The sequence below is a fragment of the Squalius cephalus genome (assembly GCF_949319135.1).
Source record: "Squalius cephalus genome assembly, chromosome: 5".
NCBI lineage: Eukaryota > Metazoa > Chordata > Actinopteri > Cypriniformes > Leuciscidae > Squalius > Squalius cephalus.
Window position 1 is genome coordinate 39,131,575 of NC_137126.1, and position 17,061 is coordinate 39,148,635.

The window sequence follows — 17,061 nt, forward strand, 5'->3', positions numbered from 1 at the left end:
TGGATCTCGAGGGCCAGAGTTTCCCATCCCTGATCTGATGGATTTCTCTTCACACGTGAGTGACCACATGCTGAATATAATATATGCAGCTTACTCACCTATGTTCCTCTACAGCTTTCTGCATTCCTCCGCCACCCCGACTCCTCACTCTTGGCTGGTTTCCCAGCCAGAGGGACTAGGGAAGTACTCTGGGTTCGGACCAAAACACAGAGCTCGGTGTCCTCTCATCGGACAGTACGTAAAATACGCATACTTTTTACGCTGTCCGATTACTTAGTGTAAACTTGTGAAATGCAATTTTATTTTATATACCATTCCAAAGCAGAGAAATTGTGTTTTAATTCTTTCTGTAAACCCACCAAATGCAATCCCACTTAAAAATTCAGAAGCAGGAAGAAACCTTGGGTGGAACTAAAATCCCATCCTCCTCAGGCTGTTCTGTAAATAAACTTGACATGAAACGAAAATAGCAACCGCCACTTTTTCCCTATTGTGATGTATTTCTGAGCAGGTCAAACAAGAAATAAATGGGTATAGTTGTATTGATGTTTCATTTAACCCTAAAACAGGCAAGAGTGAAAAATTATCAGCAAAAAAAAAAGAGTTTCGTGTCACTTGAAGTCATCTGGAACAAATCCAAATCAATTTTTGATATATTTAATATAGTTTGGATTTTATGAGTTGTATCTCCCAGGATACGTTACCCTATTAGCATGTTATAACATGTTGTTAACGAGAATTAGCATGTTGCTAGCATGATTTAATATGTTTTGCCACATTGCTAACATGAATTAACATGTTGCTAGCATGAATTAACAGATTTTTAGCACATTGCTAACACTTTTTAGCATGTTGATAGCATGTTTAACATGTTATTAGTATAAATTAGCATATTGCTAGCATTATGTAGCATGTTGCTAACATGTTCTAAGCTAGTTTCTAGGCTTTTCCAGTGATAGATATGTAGTGGATGAAGCTAAAATACTCTATTAGAGTTATTGTATTAAAGTTTTGACCCCCTCGATGTAAGTCTATGGGCTTTTTATCTTTAATCTGCATTTTTAGAAAAGCCATAAGTCGGATCAGTTTGAAGAGACATAGCACACCGAGTCAGAACAGTCTGAAGTTCTGACTGAATTTGGTGGTTGTAGCTTTAATATATTGTATATATTTATATAAATATATTTAAAATTATACCCTTTGATGCGTACGATTACACCCATCACATACAGCACTATTGTGGCTGCGGTGGGAAGCATGATGCATCACTATGGAAATGATTTTGTCTAGCCAACATAAATATCCTGGCTCTTCCAAGCTTATAATTGTAGTGAATGGTATCAGATTTTGTAGCCCAAAAAGAGCATCCATCCATCATAAAAGTAATCAATATGGCTCCAAGCAAAATATACATATTTATAACTTTATAAACTATATTCACTGGCTTCCAGCAACGGCCGTACGCAAGTCTAGTTCCGGCAGAAGAGTGACCTCTGACCCGACGCATGACGACGAACGAGGAAGCGCAGAGGATAGAGCAAAACAAAACTTGGTCACAAAGTCCAAAATGAGAATTTTTAAAGAAAGAGAATTTTCGGAGGATTCGATATAAGAGAGGAGGAGCTTGAGTTTGTTGCCCAGCCCTATTTGTTTAAACCGTGAGAGGTGTCTACTCTCACGGTCTCACCAAACTTACGCTCCTTCTACATTCTACATCATAAGTCGGATCAGAGGTCACTATTCTGCCGGAACCAGACTTGTGTACGGCCGTTACTGGAAGCCTGTATTTGTAAAATGATAAATATGGATATTTTTACAAAATGCATTGATTTGCTTCAGAAGGCCTTTATTAACCCCCTGGAACCGAATGGATTACTTTTATGATGGATGCACTTTTTTGGGCTTCAAAATCTATGGTAAAATTCACTCCCATTATAAAGCTTGGAAGAGCCAGGATATTTTTTTTTAAGAAAACTCTGATTATGTTTGGCTGATCAGAGAAAGTCAGAGTAAATTCTGGAATAATTTTCATTTTTGGGTGAACTAAAATTTTAAAATTCAAATTCAGCTTTGTATTATACACTTTGCACAAACCACAAGCTAATAATAGCAGCAGCCTTGACAGGAAATTTTGTGCTCACCACATAACACATGCATGGTGAAGGTGAAATGCACTTTTTGCAATTACTTTACTCATATGCAATTATTCCGCATATATGCAATTTTATTTAATGCCAGCTATAATGTAAATGTTACATAATAGACTTGTAATAAATATATATTTTAAAGAATCTAGCACTCTGAAGTGCTCTGATGATTGACAGATGAATTGTCACCATCTATTGAATGCTTTGAAACACTTTTTCCATGCGTGTTTAGAGCTACTGAATGGTGGCATTTGCTCTGTCTGCATCTTGCATCATGGACCTCAATCATGTAATGCTTGCAGAACGAAATCCTCTGTAAATAATATTTAAATCTACTCTTACATAAAATCAGTCTGCACATGTTTCATAAATAAGGCCCAGTGCACACAGACATATTCTCATTATTACTTTGGATCACCGTATATTCTCTCTTTCTAATTTGAAAAAACAAACAAACATTTAATAATATGTTCATTTGTATTATATTCATTACACCATAAAACAGGTTTATACATGGTTACATTTATACTGTATTTATAAGATACATTAGTATTATGTATTATGACAACACAGCAACAATATTATAATACAGCACCAATATAAAAAAAACTCCAAAGAAAACCAATGGCAAAAAGGTTGCTATATAAACTTGATTCATATACAATAGGAAATATATATTGGGTTAATAGCAGTTCTTATTGCATGAATGAGACAAATAAGAGAATGATTATGTAAGTGTATACATATAGAGAATCTTGGTTTTGACATTACAGAGTTTAATTTTCTAAGGGCACCATATCCCTCTCATCAATGGGATGATCATAGTGATCTGGGTCATGCCCCATCCACCTCATTTTAAAACTGCATCCCAGTAACAAATAGATGAGTGGGCTGGTAAAGAGGTGGGTTGCGGCCAGTACGGTAGCAGCTGGAAGTCCATATTTTGGCACATTTTCACCCAGGCTGCCGCTTACGGTGGCCTGAAGCATAGTTAAGATGATTTGAGGGCCCCAGCACACAAAGTAGGCAATCTTTATAGCACAGATTATTTGTGCCTGCTTCCTGCAAGATTTACATTTTTTGTGAGATGATGTCACACAGCAGCCGAGAAACATTACCAAAGCTGGCACCACTAACCCGAGGAGAAATCGCATGACAACGACAGCCTTCAGCCTTGCAGTGCCATCTTGAGTTGTATTGGATTTGTCCAAGTCATAGTCATCAATGCACTGATTATCTCGGACCTCTCTGGAAAACAGCGAAGGACATGCCAAGACTGCTGCAATAGTCCAGGAGAATGAAATCAGAATGATGTTACAATTCTTCATCTTTTTTGTGCATATGCTCTTTAAAAGAGTAGATTTAATGCTCCAGAGACTCAGCATGGTTGCCGTGAAGAACATACTGCCGTAGATGATATAGGATGACAGCTTGCAGCTTGCATTTCCGTAATTCCATTCAAATTCATTGTAAGCATACAGGAGCTGAAACACCACAGATGTACAGGAGACTAAATGTGTTACAGCCAACGCCATAATCCAAATAGCAACCTCCTGAAACCTCTTGTATTTCTGGCAGCTGATGACAATGACGGTGAAGTTGAGGGTGACACCAAGGATGAGAACAATACAATATGAAATGAAGTAGGTCATCCTGATCTCATGTTGATGCTGCTTACTGCTTGTATTTTCTACGCTTTGAAAATCTTTGAAAATCTTGGTCGAGTTACTTTGAAATTCACGAATTATTTCATCATAATCTATATTGGTCGGGTTACTTTGATCTGCAGACATCTTGTAAATCCTGAAACAAAATGAAATGGATTATTTCACTGTGTGAATATGCTGAAGGGACGGGTTTCTGTTCGTGTTTTGTTGTGTTCTTAAAAGAATAGTGCAGACAAAAAGACTTTACAGAAGTGGTGACTATGAACTGACAGAAGTTTTATTTTTGAGTGAACTTTTCCTTTAAGGAGGAGTAAAACATGTTTCTCTGTCCAAATGACACACCAATGAAAGCATGGAATGCTCTTCTGTTCATACTATCTTCAAGGATAAAATATCATCTTATATATAGAAATATCTTATGGCAATCCTTACACTTTGATCAGTGATGAACACATTTAAATGCCTCATATTGTAATCAGGGAAAATACATTACATACTTCTTAGTAAGTGAACAGAAAAACTGTAAAAACGTAATAATTCAAATATCACACACTCATATTTTCTGAAAAAATATTCTTACCTTTGGCAGCAACAGTGCAGAATGAAGAAAATCAGAAGAGGTTGTCCATCTGAGAGAACTCTGAAAACGAGAGTAAAAACAGTGCACTGAATATTTGAGTTTCTTTTTGACTGCTGCAGCACACGCTTGTTTTCTTCAGCTGCAATTTGAGCTGCAGGATTTCTCTGGTTTTTGGACAAAGTCCAGAAATCCAAACAAGTCAGTTCATGTTGGATTAATGTTTTTACACAACCGCATGTGGAAAAAGAAGTTTTATTTTTCTAAATATAACCATATTTAAAATGTCATGCCATTTATGCTAAAAGTTGACATCTGAGTTTGTGGTTTAAAAGAGAGACTTGGACTTTACACATTACAAGTTTCCACATGTTGTTTACAGCAACAGCACCACCAGATTACATGTTGAAAAAAAATCTTTTGTTAAACCTTTCTAGTAGCTTCACTTGGTTACATTTTCAAGAGCATTTTACCAGAGGCTGAAGTCTTAAAAGTCCAGCTCAAAGATAATTATTTAAAAGCAACCTACCTTTATGTTTTGCTCTGTCCCCTTCCAGTTCATGTGAGCACTGAGCTGACTGTATTGCCTGGGGGACGAATAGATGTCTAGTTACAAAAACTAGTTTAGGTTTCGTGCCAACTGCATAAGAATGAAGGATGTACAAACAAGAAACTGAGTTAACTGGTCTGCAGTTAATGATTAAGCGTTTGTTTTGTACAAATTACTTCTTCACCTTGGGAACTATTCTATGCGTGGGAAATGGCTTTATTGGTTTCATAAATAGTTAACTCTTTCCCTGCCATTGTTTTTAAAAAGGTTGCCAGCCACCATCAGCATTTTTGTTCATTTTCACAAAATGGCCCCCAGAATATTTTGTTGTATGAATATCAGAACATGCAATATAGGCCCATAAAAAACAGAACAGAGCCTCTTCAATTAAACAAAACCTGTTTTATTCTAGCTTCATAAAAAAGGCAATTTTTTTTAAACAAACATTGCGTTTTAAAAAAAGATAAAAAGACTACAACGTGCATTAGCAATGCTTTTATAGCTTGTTTCTGTTTCTGTACTCTTTCAGAAGTTACGTAATTGCGCCTCATATAACAGTGAAATCATGCAAAGCCGTAGTGTAGTGTAATGATTTGATAGAGGTATTGCAAAACCTTGCTCCTAATAAAGCCTACACTGAAAAGGGTGCAGTCAGTGACTTTTCAGTTTCTTCAATTCTTGAAAACATTTCTCAATATTATCTTCAAGGCAACATGTTGTATTACTCACCGTTTGAGTCATGCTGAGTCTTGAACAGTAAACTCGGTCTCAAGTGTCAGGAGAAAACTTTGATGATAAGTTTAATAGGCCCTTTTGTCAGCAGGAATGAAATGGTCCACTTCACCTTAACAAATACCTTTATCATAGACATAAAATATTCTTAAAATGTGGAAAATCATTTATGCCTCAGAGTACAAATAAAATGCCATTTGTGTGCAACTTTTAATAGAATCATTATGGAATGAATAATATTTAGGCCTACATATCGATAGATATACAGTTGATAGAACAAAATAAGGACACAGTACCATCCCTTTTGTCATTTTGATTATCGTGGTTATGCACTGGCTTTGCTATTTCCTTTGTTTTCCTTAGTGATGCTGTCCTATTTAAGTCCGTGTGGGAGTTCTGACCAGTTTGTAGGAATGTTTGCACGAGAGCCAATTTCCCTCTTTATATAGTTCATTGGCTTGGTTAAATAATATTACATTTTCACTCTTTATATAGTTAATATTGGCCTGGTTTTGCAGACAGTCCTTAGATTAAGCCATGATTATTAGGCCTTATAGTTCAATTAGGACATTTAAGCAGCATTTTTTAAACGTGCCTTAGAAAAAACATTACTGATGTGCATATTGAGACAAAACAATGACACTGACATATTTTAAGATAGGTCAGTGCAAATAGCTTCAATTAAGACAGCTCAAACATGCATTTTAGTCTGGGACTAGGCTTAATTTTTTTTATCAAACACTTTTTGCTTGTCAATCATTATGCATCAATGTCAGACTGAATAAATGCTTCAGGGCAAATTAACTAAAGGCATAGTGCAATCACACGAAGAAGATTCAATTTCAATAATTAATCTTTAATAAATCAAAACACTTACACTAAATGCAATCATGCAGAAAAATAGAAACAGTCTCAGGTTACGACTGTAACCCTAGTTCCTATCCCAAGGTCCGGTGTTGGGAGCTCTTTGCCATCGAGTTGTGATCTCGACAGATGCTTCCCTCACCGGCTGGGGAGCGGTAATGGAAGGCCGCTCAGCTTAGGGTCTGTGGAGGAGTCATCATCTTTCTTGGCACATAAACTGCCTGGAGATGATGGCAGTCTTCAATGCGTTGAAACATTTCCTCCCAGATCTGAGGGGCCATCATGTGCTTGTCCGTACAGACAACACATCGGTGGTCTCTTACACACATCGTCAGGGGGCTCTGTGTTCGTGTCCACTCTGCAAACTGGCATCATCGACGCATCGTCTCGTTCCCTACTCAGAACCAGTGTTTCCTCCATATAACCAAGGCGTGGAGACACAAACCGCGTGATCTTGATTGTACGAAGTGGGTTTCCCCTCGGAGAGAATCCTCTGGTTCTGAGCCACCACTGCAAGGGTCTCATGTACAGTAGGCCAAAGGGTATCACATTGGATGCTGCTGCCATGACCAACAGTTTCTCAAACTGTTTCACAGTGTGTGCCTGGCCTAGCTTCAACTCTTTTGTGGCTGTGAGGATAGCAGCTACACAAACGGACAATAGTGTGTCTCGCATCGTGACTGAATCCCATACCACACCAAGGAAAGTGGTTCTCTGTAGTGGAGAAAGCACACTTTTCTTGGCATTGAGTCTTAACCCCAATTTCTTCATGTGAGCGAGGACGACATCTCGATGCCGAACCGGTAACTGCTCTGATTCCGCCAGAATCAGCCTGTCGTCGATGTAGTTCAGAATGCGTATGCCCTGCAGCCTGAGCGGGGCCAGAGCTGCATCTACGCACTTCGTGAACGTTCGGGGTGATAGAGCTAGACCGTATGGAAGCACCCGATATTGGTATTCTTTGCCCCCACAAGAAAACCTCAGGAACTTCCTGTGTTGAGGGAGGATGGAGACAGGGGCGCAGATAGGATTTTTTAACTGGGGGGGACCAAGCTGTCAGCAAATGATTTAAACTCAATTCGTTATTTTGTGTAATTTGGGCTTTAACTAGTGCTCAAGTAGTTACTTTGCGTAATTTGGGCTAATGATTTGCACTAAAAAGCCTTTGGGGGATTCTTATTTGAAATCATGGATAAACAACAATGAACAAAGGTAAACAAAGCCAAAGGCCTACCTGATCACCACTAGCAATGCATGATCAGACTGTTATTTGACTAGTATGCCAATCACCCACCACAACTTCATGTCTTCAGCAAAGTATGTTTTATTTAAACATTTGCTTATCTCAGCATACAAAGTCTATCATTATGAACAAAAAAGCAAAGAACCTATGTGCAAAAAATAATAATAAAATAAAATAACAACAACATATTTACATAAATAAAAATAAGTAAGTATGCGGAGTATGGGAAATTCCGTCTAGTGCAGCCAAACAAATTTACTCAATGAAGGACCCAAAACATCTCTCCTCCTTTCATTACCCTGAACATACTGCTGGGCAATTTCTTGTCTGTCCAGTCTGTCAAGCCTCTCTTGGTGAATATGGCACACAGCAATGCCATTGAGTCTTTTTTGAGTCATGGTTGATCGCAACCAAGTTTTCAACCTCTGTAACCCACTAAAACTGCGTTCTGCCTCAGCAGATGATATGGGCACCACCATCAACAATCTTACTAATGTCTCTACCTGATCAAATAGGCCCCTGATTTCAGGGGGCATTTCTCTCAAAACATGCACAGAATCTGCAGTTGTGCTGACCTTGTACTTGTTTTTAAACATGGCTAATTGGACTTTCAGGAGTGAGTTTTCCAGTTCTTTTAAAGTTTGAATGCCTGGTTGCATAAACTTCTCAGTAGTTTGTGCATCTACTGTGTCAAGGACACGGTAGAACTCTACTCTGTAAAAATCCACAGCTGATCCAGGTGTGTATGCAGGAGCCTGCCCAGAATATCTCTTATGTGTGCGTGGTGGAACAATGGTCTCTAGAGACAGATTGTCACACATGTCTCCTGCCTTCATAAAGACTGCCTCAAAGTGTTCAGTGTTTCTTTTGGATTTCAAGCTTTCTTGGACAAGAGAGACTGCAGAGAGCATGCCCTCCACTGTCTGAGTGTTTTTCTGGAGAGATGTATTTAGAACCTCTAGTTCACTGATCACATCTAAAGCAACCAGAAGTCCCAGTACAACATTACCCTGTTGCAGTCGAACACGTAAGCCCTCTCCCCTGCTTGCAGATCCAGAATTACTTGCAGCCATCTCATCCAGTGCATTTAGTACCATCCCATATTGGCTGAGAACAGCACGGATAGCAGGTGAGCGTACAGTCCACCTAGTGGGACATAAAGGCCTGGACAGGGCTGGCCCTTCCCCTTCAGCTGCAACAATGGCTTTAAACTTGTCTTTCAGCTTACCAGACTGCCCAAAAAATGTGCCAAGTTCATGTATCCAGTCAAGTGCATTTCGCACGACACTGGAGGCTGAGCAAGCCTGTTGTGTAATTAAATTAACACAGTGTGCTCCACAATGTATATATGGCGCTAGTGGCTGTGCTCGCTGAATAACAGCCTGGGCACCTGAGTACTTTCCAGACATATTTGAAGCCCCATCATATGCTTGACCTCTGAGGCCAGATATTGGCAAATTCAGTCTCAACAGAACGTCCAAAATGACTCTGGCAAGGTTTTCACCTGTTGTAGAAGTTGTTTCATACAACCCTATAAAGTCTTCGTGCACCAGCAAATCAGTGTCAACATAACGTAGGCACAGCGCCTCCTGCTCAACACCAGAGATATCCCTTGTCCCATCCATAATTATCGAATACTGCAACACTGGAAGGGACCGGATCTCATCTGCAATTGTCCTGATAATCGATGAACTCATCAAATTTATACGTTCATTTTGACAGTCCCAAGATGTGTGCACCCCCCTCTTTGCAGATAACCACCTAGTGAATGATTGATCATCTTCAGCTTTGTATTTTAAAAGCTGGTCAAGGTTACCTTGTGTACTGACTCCACTGCTCAACTAGTAACTGGCCTGTTTTCATAGGCAGCAGTTGTAACAGCAATGTTGTGACCCTCTGATTTCTCATGCATGGAAAATTTTTCAAGTGCTTTTTTCCAGTTTTTAAATCCAGTCCTGACAAAAGCTGGGTCTATACTCTTGGCTTGTGCTGGTTTCCCTGTCTTGAAGTACTTAGAGCAATGAAAACACAGAACACCATCTGTACATACTAACATGCAGCCAAGGATACTTCTCATACCATGATTTTTGGAATGTCAGTGCCCGGTCTTTCATTACTTGTTTTTGCAAAACTTTAGGGTCAGGTTGATTTGGCTTTGTATCATACCTGTCAAGTTTTGGATTTGAAAATAAGGGAAATTTTCCGGCGCCCACCGCGAGCAGTACCCCCCCATGCTGTGAACATTCATTATAGCCTAAATGAAAACACAAAAGGGTGTATATGAAGAGCATTTATGTAAAGGCTTATTTGCATATTTTCTGTTCATTTATCATTGCTTGTCTTTACATTTTATTTTCATTCCACATATTCTTTTCATTTCATATTGCTTTTCTTTTACAGTTTTTCTTTTCATTTCACATAACTTTTCTTTACTCTTTAAGTGAGTTATTGTATAAATTTGTTGCAGACTTTGCATTCGCAGTATTTACATGAGGGTTTTGTTTTTTTGGCAGGAGTGCCTTACGTCTTTTTTTTTTTCTTTTTTTTTACGTAGGCTACTTTATTATGAACAATGCACAGAACACTACAAATGCTGTGCGTGCCTTCCGTCTCTGTAGTAGCGTCCATCATCCGTCTCTGTTTTTTTTTCTTTCTGTTTTTTCCCGCGTTGTCACCATAGACTTTAAGGGTTGTCACTCATCATCTGACCTCACACACTGACCTCCCGACAACTGCCACCTACAGTACCTACTGCAGGTTGCAATTATCGCGAGGCTACTGACAGACTCAGATTAGGAATGTTTTTTTTTTTTTTACTCCGCCCAGGCCCGGGGTAGCCTATTATTATTTTTTAATAACGCAGGTTAAAAAACGGGAGATTTACAGGAAAATACTAATACGGGAGGACGGCGGGAAAGAAGGGTAAAATACGGGACTTTCCCGGCCAAAACGGGATACTTGACAGGTATGCTTTGTATATGTCATTATCATGTCAACATCCTCTCCCTCTATGTTGCCTCCTGTCCCTCCTTGTTGTTCTGTCCCTGCTTCTTCTGTCTGTAATTCTACTCTCTCTCCTTCCTCATGCTGTCTTTTTCCACTGTGGCTGCCCTCCTGCAGATCCTCACTTGACTGACTAGGGCCTGCCTGTCACAGTGTCTGGGTTGTGTCCCCTGACAAGATGGCCACTGAAACGTTGTTGGATTATTTTTCGACTCTATTCAAGATCCTAGAAATTCCCAGGAATGTTCACGTCACGTCTGCCGAGCCTGTGGCTTCGGATAAGATGGCCGCCACAGAGACTGTTCACGTCACGTCTGCCGAGCCCGTGTCTTCGGACAAGATGGCCGCTGCCGAGCCTGTTCACATCACGCCTGCCGAGCCTGGGTCTTTGGACAAGATGGCCGCCGCCGAGAGTGTTCACGTCACGTCTGCCGAGCCTGTGTCTTCCGACAAGATGGCTGCCGCCGAGACTGTTCATGTCATGTCTGCTGAGCCTGTGTCTTCGGACAAGATGGCCGCCACCGAGCCTGTTCATGTCACGTCTGCCGAGCCTGTGTCTTCGGACAAGATGGCCGCCGCCGAGTCTGTGTTTCCGGACAAGATGGCCTCCGCCGAGCCTGTGTTTCAGGGCAAGATGGTAGCCGCCGAGCCTGTGTCTCCAGACAGGATGGCCACCGCCGAGCCTGTGTCTCCGGACAAGATGGCCGTCGTCGAGCCTGTGTCTCCGGACAAGATGGCCGCTGCCGAGCCTGTGTCTCCGGACAAGATGGCCGCTGAGCCGGTGCCTGTGTCTGTTCCTGAGCTGGTGGTGTCTGTTCCTGAGCCAGTGGTGTCTGTTCTAGTTCCTGAGCCGGTGGTGTCTGTTCCAGTTCCTGAGCCGGTGGTGTCTGTTCCAGTGCCCTGGCCGCCCGAGGGAAAGTCTCCACCCTGGCCGCCCGAGGGAAAGTCTCCGCCCTGGCCGCCAGATGGACTGTCCGCTCTGCCCTGGCCGCCCGAGGGGTCGTCTCCACCCTGGCCGCCCGATGAACTGGCCGCTCCGCCCTGGCCGCCTGAGGGAAAGTCTCCGCCCTGGCCGCCAGATGGACTGTCCGCTCCGCCCTGGGCGCCCGAGGGAGAGTCTCCGCCCTGGCCGCCCGATGAACTGTCGTCTCCGCCCTGGCTGCCAGATGGACTGTCACTCCCTGTCCCCGTTTCCCTCCATGGACCTGGCCCCCCATCCCTCCCCCTGATCCTCCACCAGTCCACCTCCCGCCTGAACTTTTGTTTTGTCTGTCACGTCTTGGAGCATCTGGTAGCCGCTCCGTAGAGGGGGGGTTATGTCACAGTGTCTGGGTTGTGTTCCCTGGGTCACCACTAGATGGCCTCCTTCCCCACGGTGTCTGTCACATTTGAACTACATTCCCCATGATCCTTGTCTCTTCATTGCACTCAGCTGTCCCTTGTCACTCATTATTACACTCAGCCAATTCCCCATTAGCATTGTCATTTACCTGTGTATTTATACCCTGTCTGTTTTAGTATGTGTTACGGAGTCCTTGTTGTATATCACGTCACTTCTGTGTTCTGTTCCTGCCCGTTCTTGTTTTTGTGTCTCATGTTGGATTGCTTATTTGGATTTTGGATTTCTGCCTGGAGGACTACGATTTGGATTACCCTTAATAAGTGATTATACTGCTATTGGATCTTCCCTTGTTTAATTAAGTATGGATCGTGACACTGCCTTACTGTCATCAGAAATTGCCTGCAGGCCAGGAGGACAACATTTTAAATTTTAAATCTTATAATTTCAGTTATTATAATTTCAGTTATAATTTCAGTTTTATAATAATTTTATAATTTCAGTTAACCCTCTATACCTCTATAGAATTCACAACAATGTGAAATACAACATATTCCTGAGAATTAATGGTTTAAACTACTATTTAAAATGTCCAAGAATAACTCAAAATTTAAAATTTAAGTGTTAATTTAAGTGTTAATTACAAGTTTGTTGCAATTTATAGATTAGAAATATTTTTCAAATGATTTATTTGTTGTTTGCATAAACCTTGCACCACACAAATTTACTTATTATAATTATTTTTATAGTGGCTTAAGTTACACGACAATGAACATACCTCAGTCAATTTATACAGTACACAGGGGTTTTCAAATTGGGTGAATGTGAGCCTCCCCTTAGAGTAGGTAAGGACAGCCGAATCCCCCTTCCCCAAAATCCCGTCCGCCTGCCCTAACCCACACATGCCTCTGCAGTAAATGCCATCTTTTGTGTGTTCCAGGCAAAGATGAGTTTCAATAACAACTGATAAAATGTAAATATTATTTTATTTCCACAACTTTCTTAAAAGTGCATTCATAAACGATTCTTTGCAACAGCAAATAATTTCCAACTTCATGCAGGCCTAATTGAGGCTACTTTTAAAATCACTGAACATCAGTAGGCCTAATAGGCTTGAAGCACTGCCATGGTATGCAGACAGGCTTCAGATTGACCTGCCGCCGTATAATCTTTGCCCACTATATTAGAAGTTGTTTTTAGAGGTTTAGTGGGTAACACGGGAGCATTCAAGGATGATGCTGACCCTGGGGACAGATGGCTGGCTAGCGTCTGTTCCACCAGGGGCATCGATCCATAACCATATTCCTTCAGTCCTCTTATATCAGAATATGTGTGCACTTGAGGACTGAAGAGACGTGACGAATATGGTTTATTCTACGAGCTACACAGCTCACTATGTAGATCGGGAAAAAATGGTAAGGCCCGTGATGGAGATGATAAACTGGAAGTTAAAAAGCGCTCGTCTAACTTGCTTTTAGGACGAGCACCTTTTCTTTCTGCTGGCCAATCAATTTTTAGGTAACAGTTATCATCTCCACAAGCTCCTCATGTGCGGGGGAAAGAGATGGCGAATTCTCTTCCCAATTTATGTTTGTGTCACTGTCAACAATACTCAATACATCTAACTCCTCAGAGCTAGAGCACTGAAGCATTGGGCTCTCTCCCCGGGCGGAAAAAGCTGCAGGGCGGGCTTCCGACACCGGGAAGAGAGCACTAGATCCCTCGGGTAAGGGAGGAGATAAGGAAGCGCCCGTCTCCAACCCTGCCGAGAGATCCATTTGCGGACCCCAGGAATGCATTCTCCGAGCTGCCTTCGCAAACCTGACCACTCTGATCAAACATGGACAGGCGGGAGCGGAGCATGCCGAGTGGGAGACGCTCACAATGCTGACAGTCAGCCCCCTCAAAGGCTGACATAGCATGCTCCACTCCCAAACAAACTACACAAAGATTGTGTGTATCCCTACCCGTAAGGAAACGAGGGCAGGGAGGGACACACTTCTTGAATAGTTGTTTCGCCATACTTATATATAAGGAATGTGACAGACAAACAATAAATATAACAGACATTTTGAAACAGAGCGCTTTGCTGAGGCACAAAAGCTAGCGAACGGTTGCATCAGATGTGCTTTTATCCTTTCCTGGTCATGACGTCACCTGCCTGTGACGCTCATTCTTTCCATTGGACTAGTTGACATACGTGCTTCAGACGTAAACACACGGAGGCGTTCCCAAAGCGTCATCGACGCATCGCAAGTTCCCTCGAAAGGGAACCATACTTGTCGTTTACACGACATCGTTCTCAACTAAAAACTTTAAACTTTTTATGTGTTTTGGCCATACATTTACAAGACAATGGCGTTTTGGTGGCCTGAAAACACAAGCTTTTGGTTCATGTAGGTTGTCTACAAACCGAAAGCTTGGTGGTTCAATCCCCGGTTCCACCTGACCGAGGTGCCGAGGTGTCCATGAGCAAGACACCTAACCCCAGCTGCTCCCGACGAGCTGGATGGCGCCTTGCAAGGCTGACACCGCAGTCAGTGTATGAATGAGAGAGTGAATGGGTGAATGTGAGGCTATGTAAAGCGCTTTGGTGGCCATAGGTCTGTGAAAGCGCTATATAAATGCAGTAAATTTTACCATTTTTATTTTAATAAAATGAGCGTAATATATATATATATATATATATATATATATATATATATATATATATATATATAATTCTCATCTCGCACATCGTTGATATGCATTCTGACGTTTTTTTTGTTTTGCAAAAGGATGTTTTCTTTGCTATAATGTATTTCTATAATAAAAATGTGGAAGCAAAATGATTAAACATTAAACTTTACAGCCATGTTATCTTTGTAAGCACAGATTGTTATTTAGTTTAATCAATCTTTCTTTTTTTTTATTATAATTTAACTTATTTTATTATAATTTATTATAATTAGCATCACACACACAATATAGTTCTTATTCACAGTGATTAAAAAACGAAAAGAATGAAAAAAATGATGGCGATATGCACTATGTAAACAGTCATTAAAGCTGGAGACCGTAGTTTTTCTTCTTTGTCGTCATCTCTGTTCGAAATCTGTAATTGCAGTTATTAGTAAATTGCGATGATTAAATCTAACGATCGCTTATATCACATCAGACCATGCAAATTATACTTTGTTCTCAAATTGTTAATCTTAACAACATTAGCATTGCGTGACTACATTTAATGCCCTTCCGATATTTATCCTTGTTTTCGCATGGGCCCGGTTGCAGTTTCTTTTTTTCTGTAGCCAGTCCGAAGTCCGAAGTCTTTTGCATTTTACAACGGGTGAATCTCCAGTTGTCAACTGTGATTGTCGTTTGAACCTTTCTGGACCCGCCATCAAATTGATAAGTTTATATCAAGTGCTGTGAGAAAAGTCTATAAATCTCCACCTCCAACATCCTCACACGCAACATAGCCTACTAGCCGAGACACCTTCTTTATGTGTACAGATGTGATGTAATGACGCAATGACATGCTCGAATTTCCCGTGGAAATCCACCAGTACCACTGGAATTGAAAACAAGCAATTACAAGCTTACCTTTTGAATCGAGCTAATCATTTTTAACCCAAAAAAGTTACGGACTGCAGCTTTAAACAAAAGAAGAAGAAAGAAGCAGTATGGCACGCTTTTTCTTAGCGTCCATTTTCATGGTGACTCGTTGACTCCTCGCTCTGTGAATGTCTTGTGTGTTAACTGTGAACATACTCTGGATTGGCTGATTTTACTCCCGGACATGTTTTTGGAACTAGCATTCCCCGAGTAAGCAAGGTTTGGGTTTATCAACCAAGAGTTCAGTGTATGTTTGACTGATAACCTAGCTTTCTGGAATACCTCACTGGGCTGGGCTTGCTTTTTTGTTTTTTAATAACAAAAACACAGCAATAAAAAAAATTAAACACAAATATGATATCTAAAAGTAATTTTGCTTATTCGTATGGTTGAATTGGATCATCTAAGGACAGCAACAAAGACATTGGTTAATAAAAGGAGATTAAATGCATAAATAGCCTATATATGTGTTATTTAGCATATTTGCATAATATTCTGAGTTTGCATTCCACTGTTTTTCTATTTTTATTTCTTTTGAGGCATATTGAATCTGTTTTAGTGCCAGCGAGATGAGTAAAAGTTCACATTAGTCCAGATCTACAAAAAGCATCATGTTCACACAGCACTCTGCACTTACTCCCGATTTCTCTCAACATGAGGACACGAGAGCTGTCAATAAATAAGAAAACAAACGCAAATAAAAACTTGCGTTACTTATTTGAAAAAGTAACTCAAAAATGTTGTTGTACATTTAAAAGTTACTTGTAATGTGATATTCCCACATCAACACTGATCAAAACACTAGTTGCTGAGATACATCCGTTGTGACAACTTCCCCATGTGACTCCCCTTTATACACTTCCTTAAACATTTTGTAAAACCTTTGGTATACTAGTTTTGTTTTAAAGTGTATTTTCTAGACAAAACAGACTATAACCCAAGACTCCATGCAAAGATACAGATAAATCTTTGTTTGATGCATCTGAAAACACTGAAGTAGGTCTTTGTTATTGTGTGTGGCCTCAGATGAATGACAACATTCCAACTCCAGCCGCTCCTGATTCAACCCTTTCATTGAGCACAGATTGAGAATTAAAACTCTACTGTGGGTGGATGGCGATGCCCCCCTTAGTCTATATGCAAAGAAGGGAAAAACAAACACATTCCAGGTCACAACTGGCAAAAAAGAATAAAAAATAAAATAAAAAAAGCAATTTATGATTTAACCATTGTCACCATTATGTTCTGTAGACTTTTAGTTGTTTCCATTCCTCACTTGTGTTTCCCTGTCTGTTTCCCGCCACTGATCTGTTACCATGATAATAATAATAATAATAAATTG

At 40.6% G+C, this 17,061-nt stretch overlaps 2 protein-coding genes across 2 annotated transcripts in view; both read right to left on the bottom strand.

Moving 5' to 3' along the window:
- LOC307159645 (chemerin-like receptor 1) overlaps window positions 1-17,061 on the bottom strand; it is a 93,545-nt gene that overhangs the window by 10,655 nt on the left and 65,829 nt on the right. The window lies entirely within an intron of this gene.
- LOC307159648 (chemerin-like receptor 1) lies at window positions 2,215-4,500 on the bottom strand. Its single transcript, XM_079873126.1, has 3 exons — window positions 4,395-4,500; window positions 3,285-3,950; window positions 2,215-3,209 (listed from the first exon to the last, which is right to left on the bottom strand). Exons 2-3 carry the CDS (start codon window positions 3,938-3,940, stop codon window positions 2,924-2,926), a joined length of 942 nt encoding a protein of 313 aa, XP_079729252.1. The 5' UTR covers window positions 3,941-3,950; window positions 4,395-4,500; the 3' UTR covers window positions 2,215-2,923.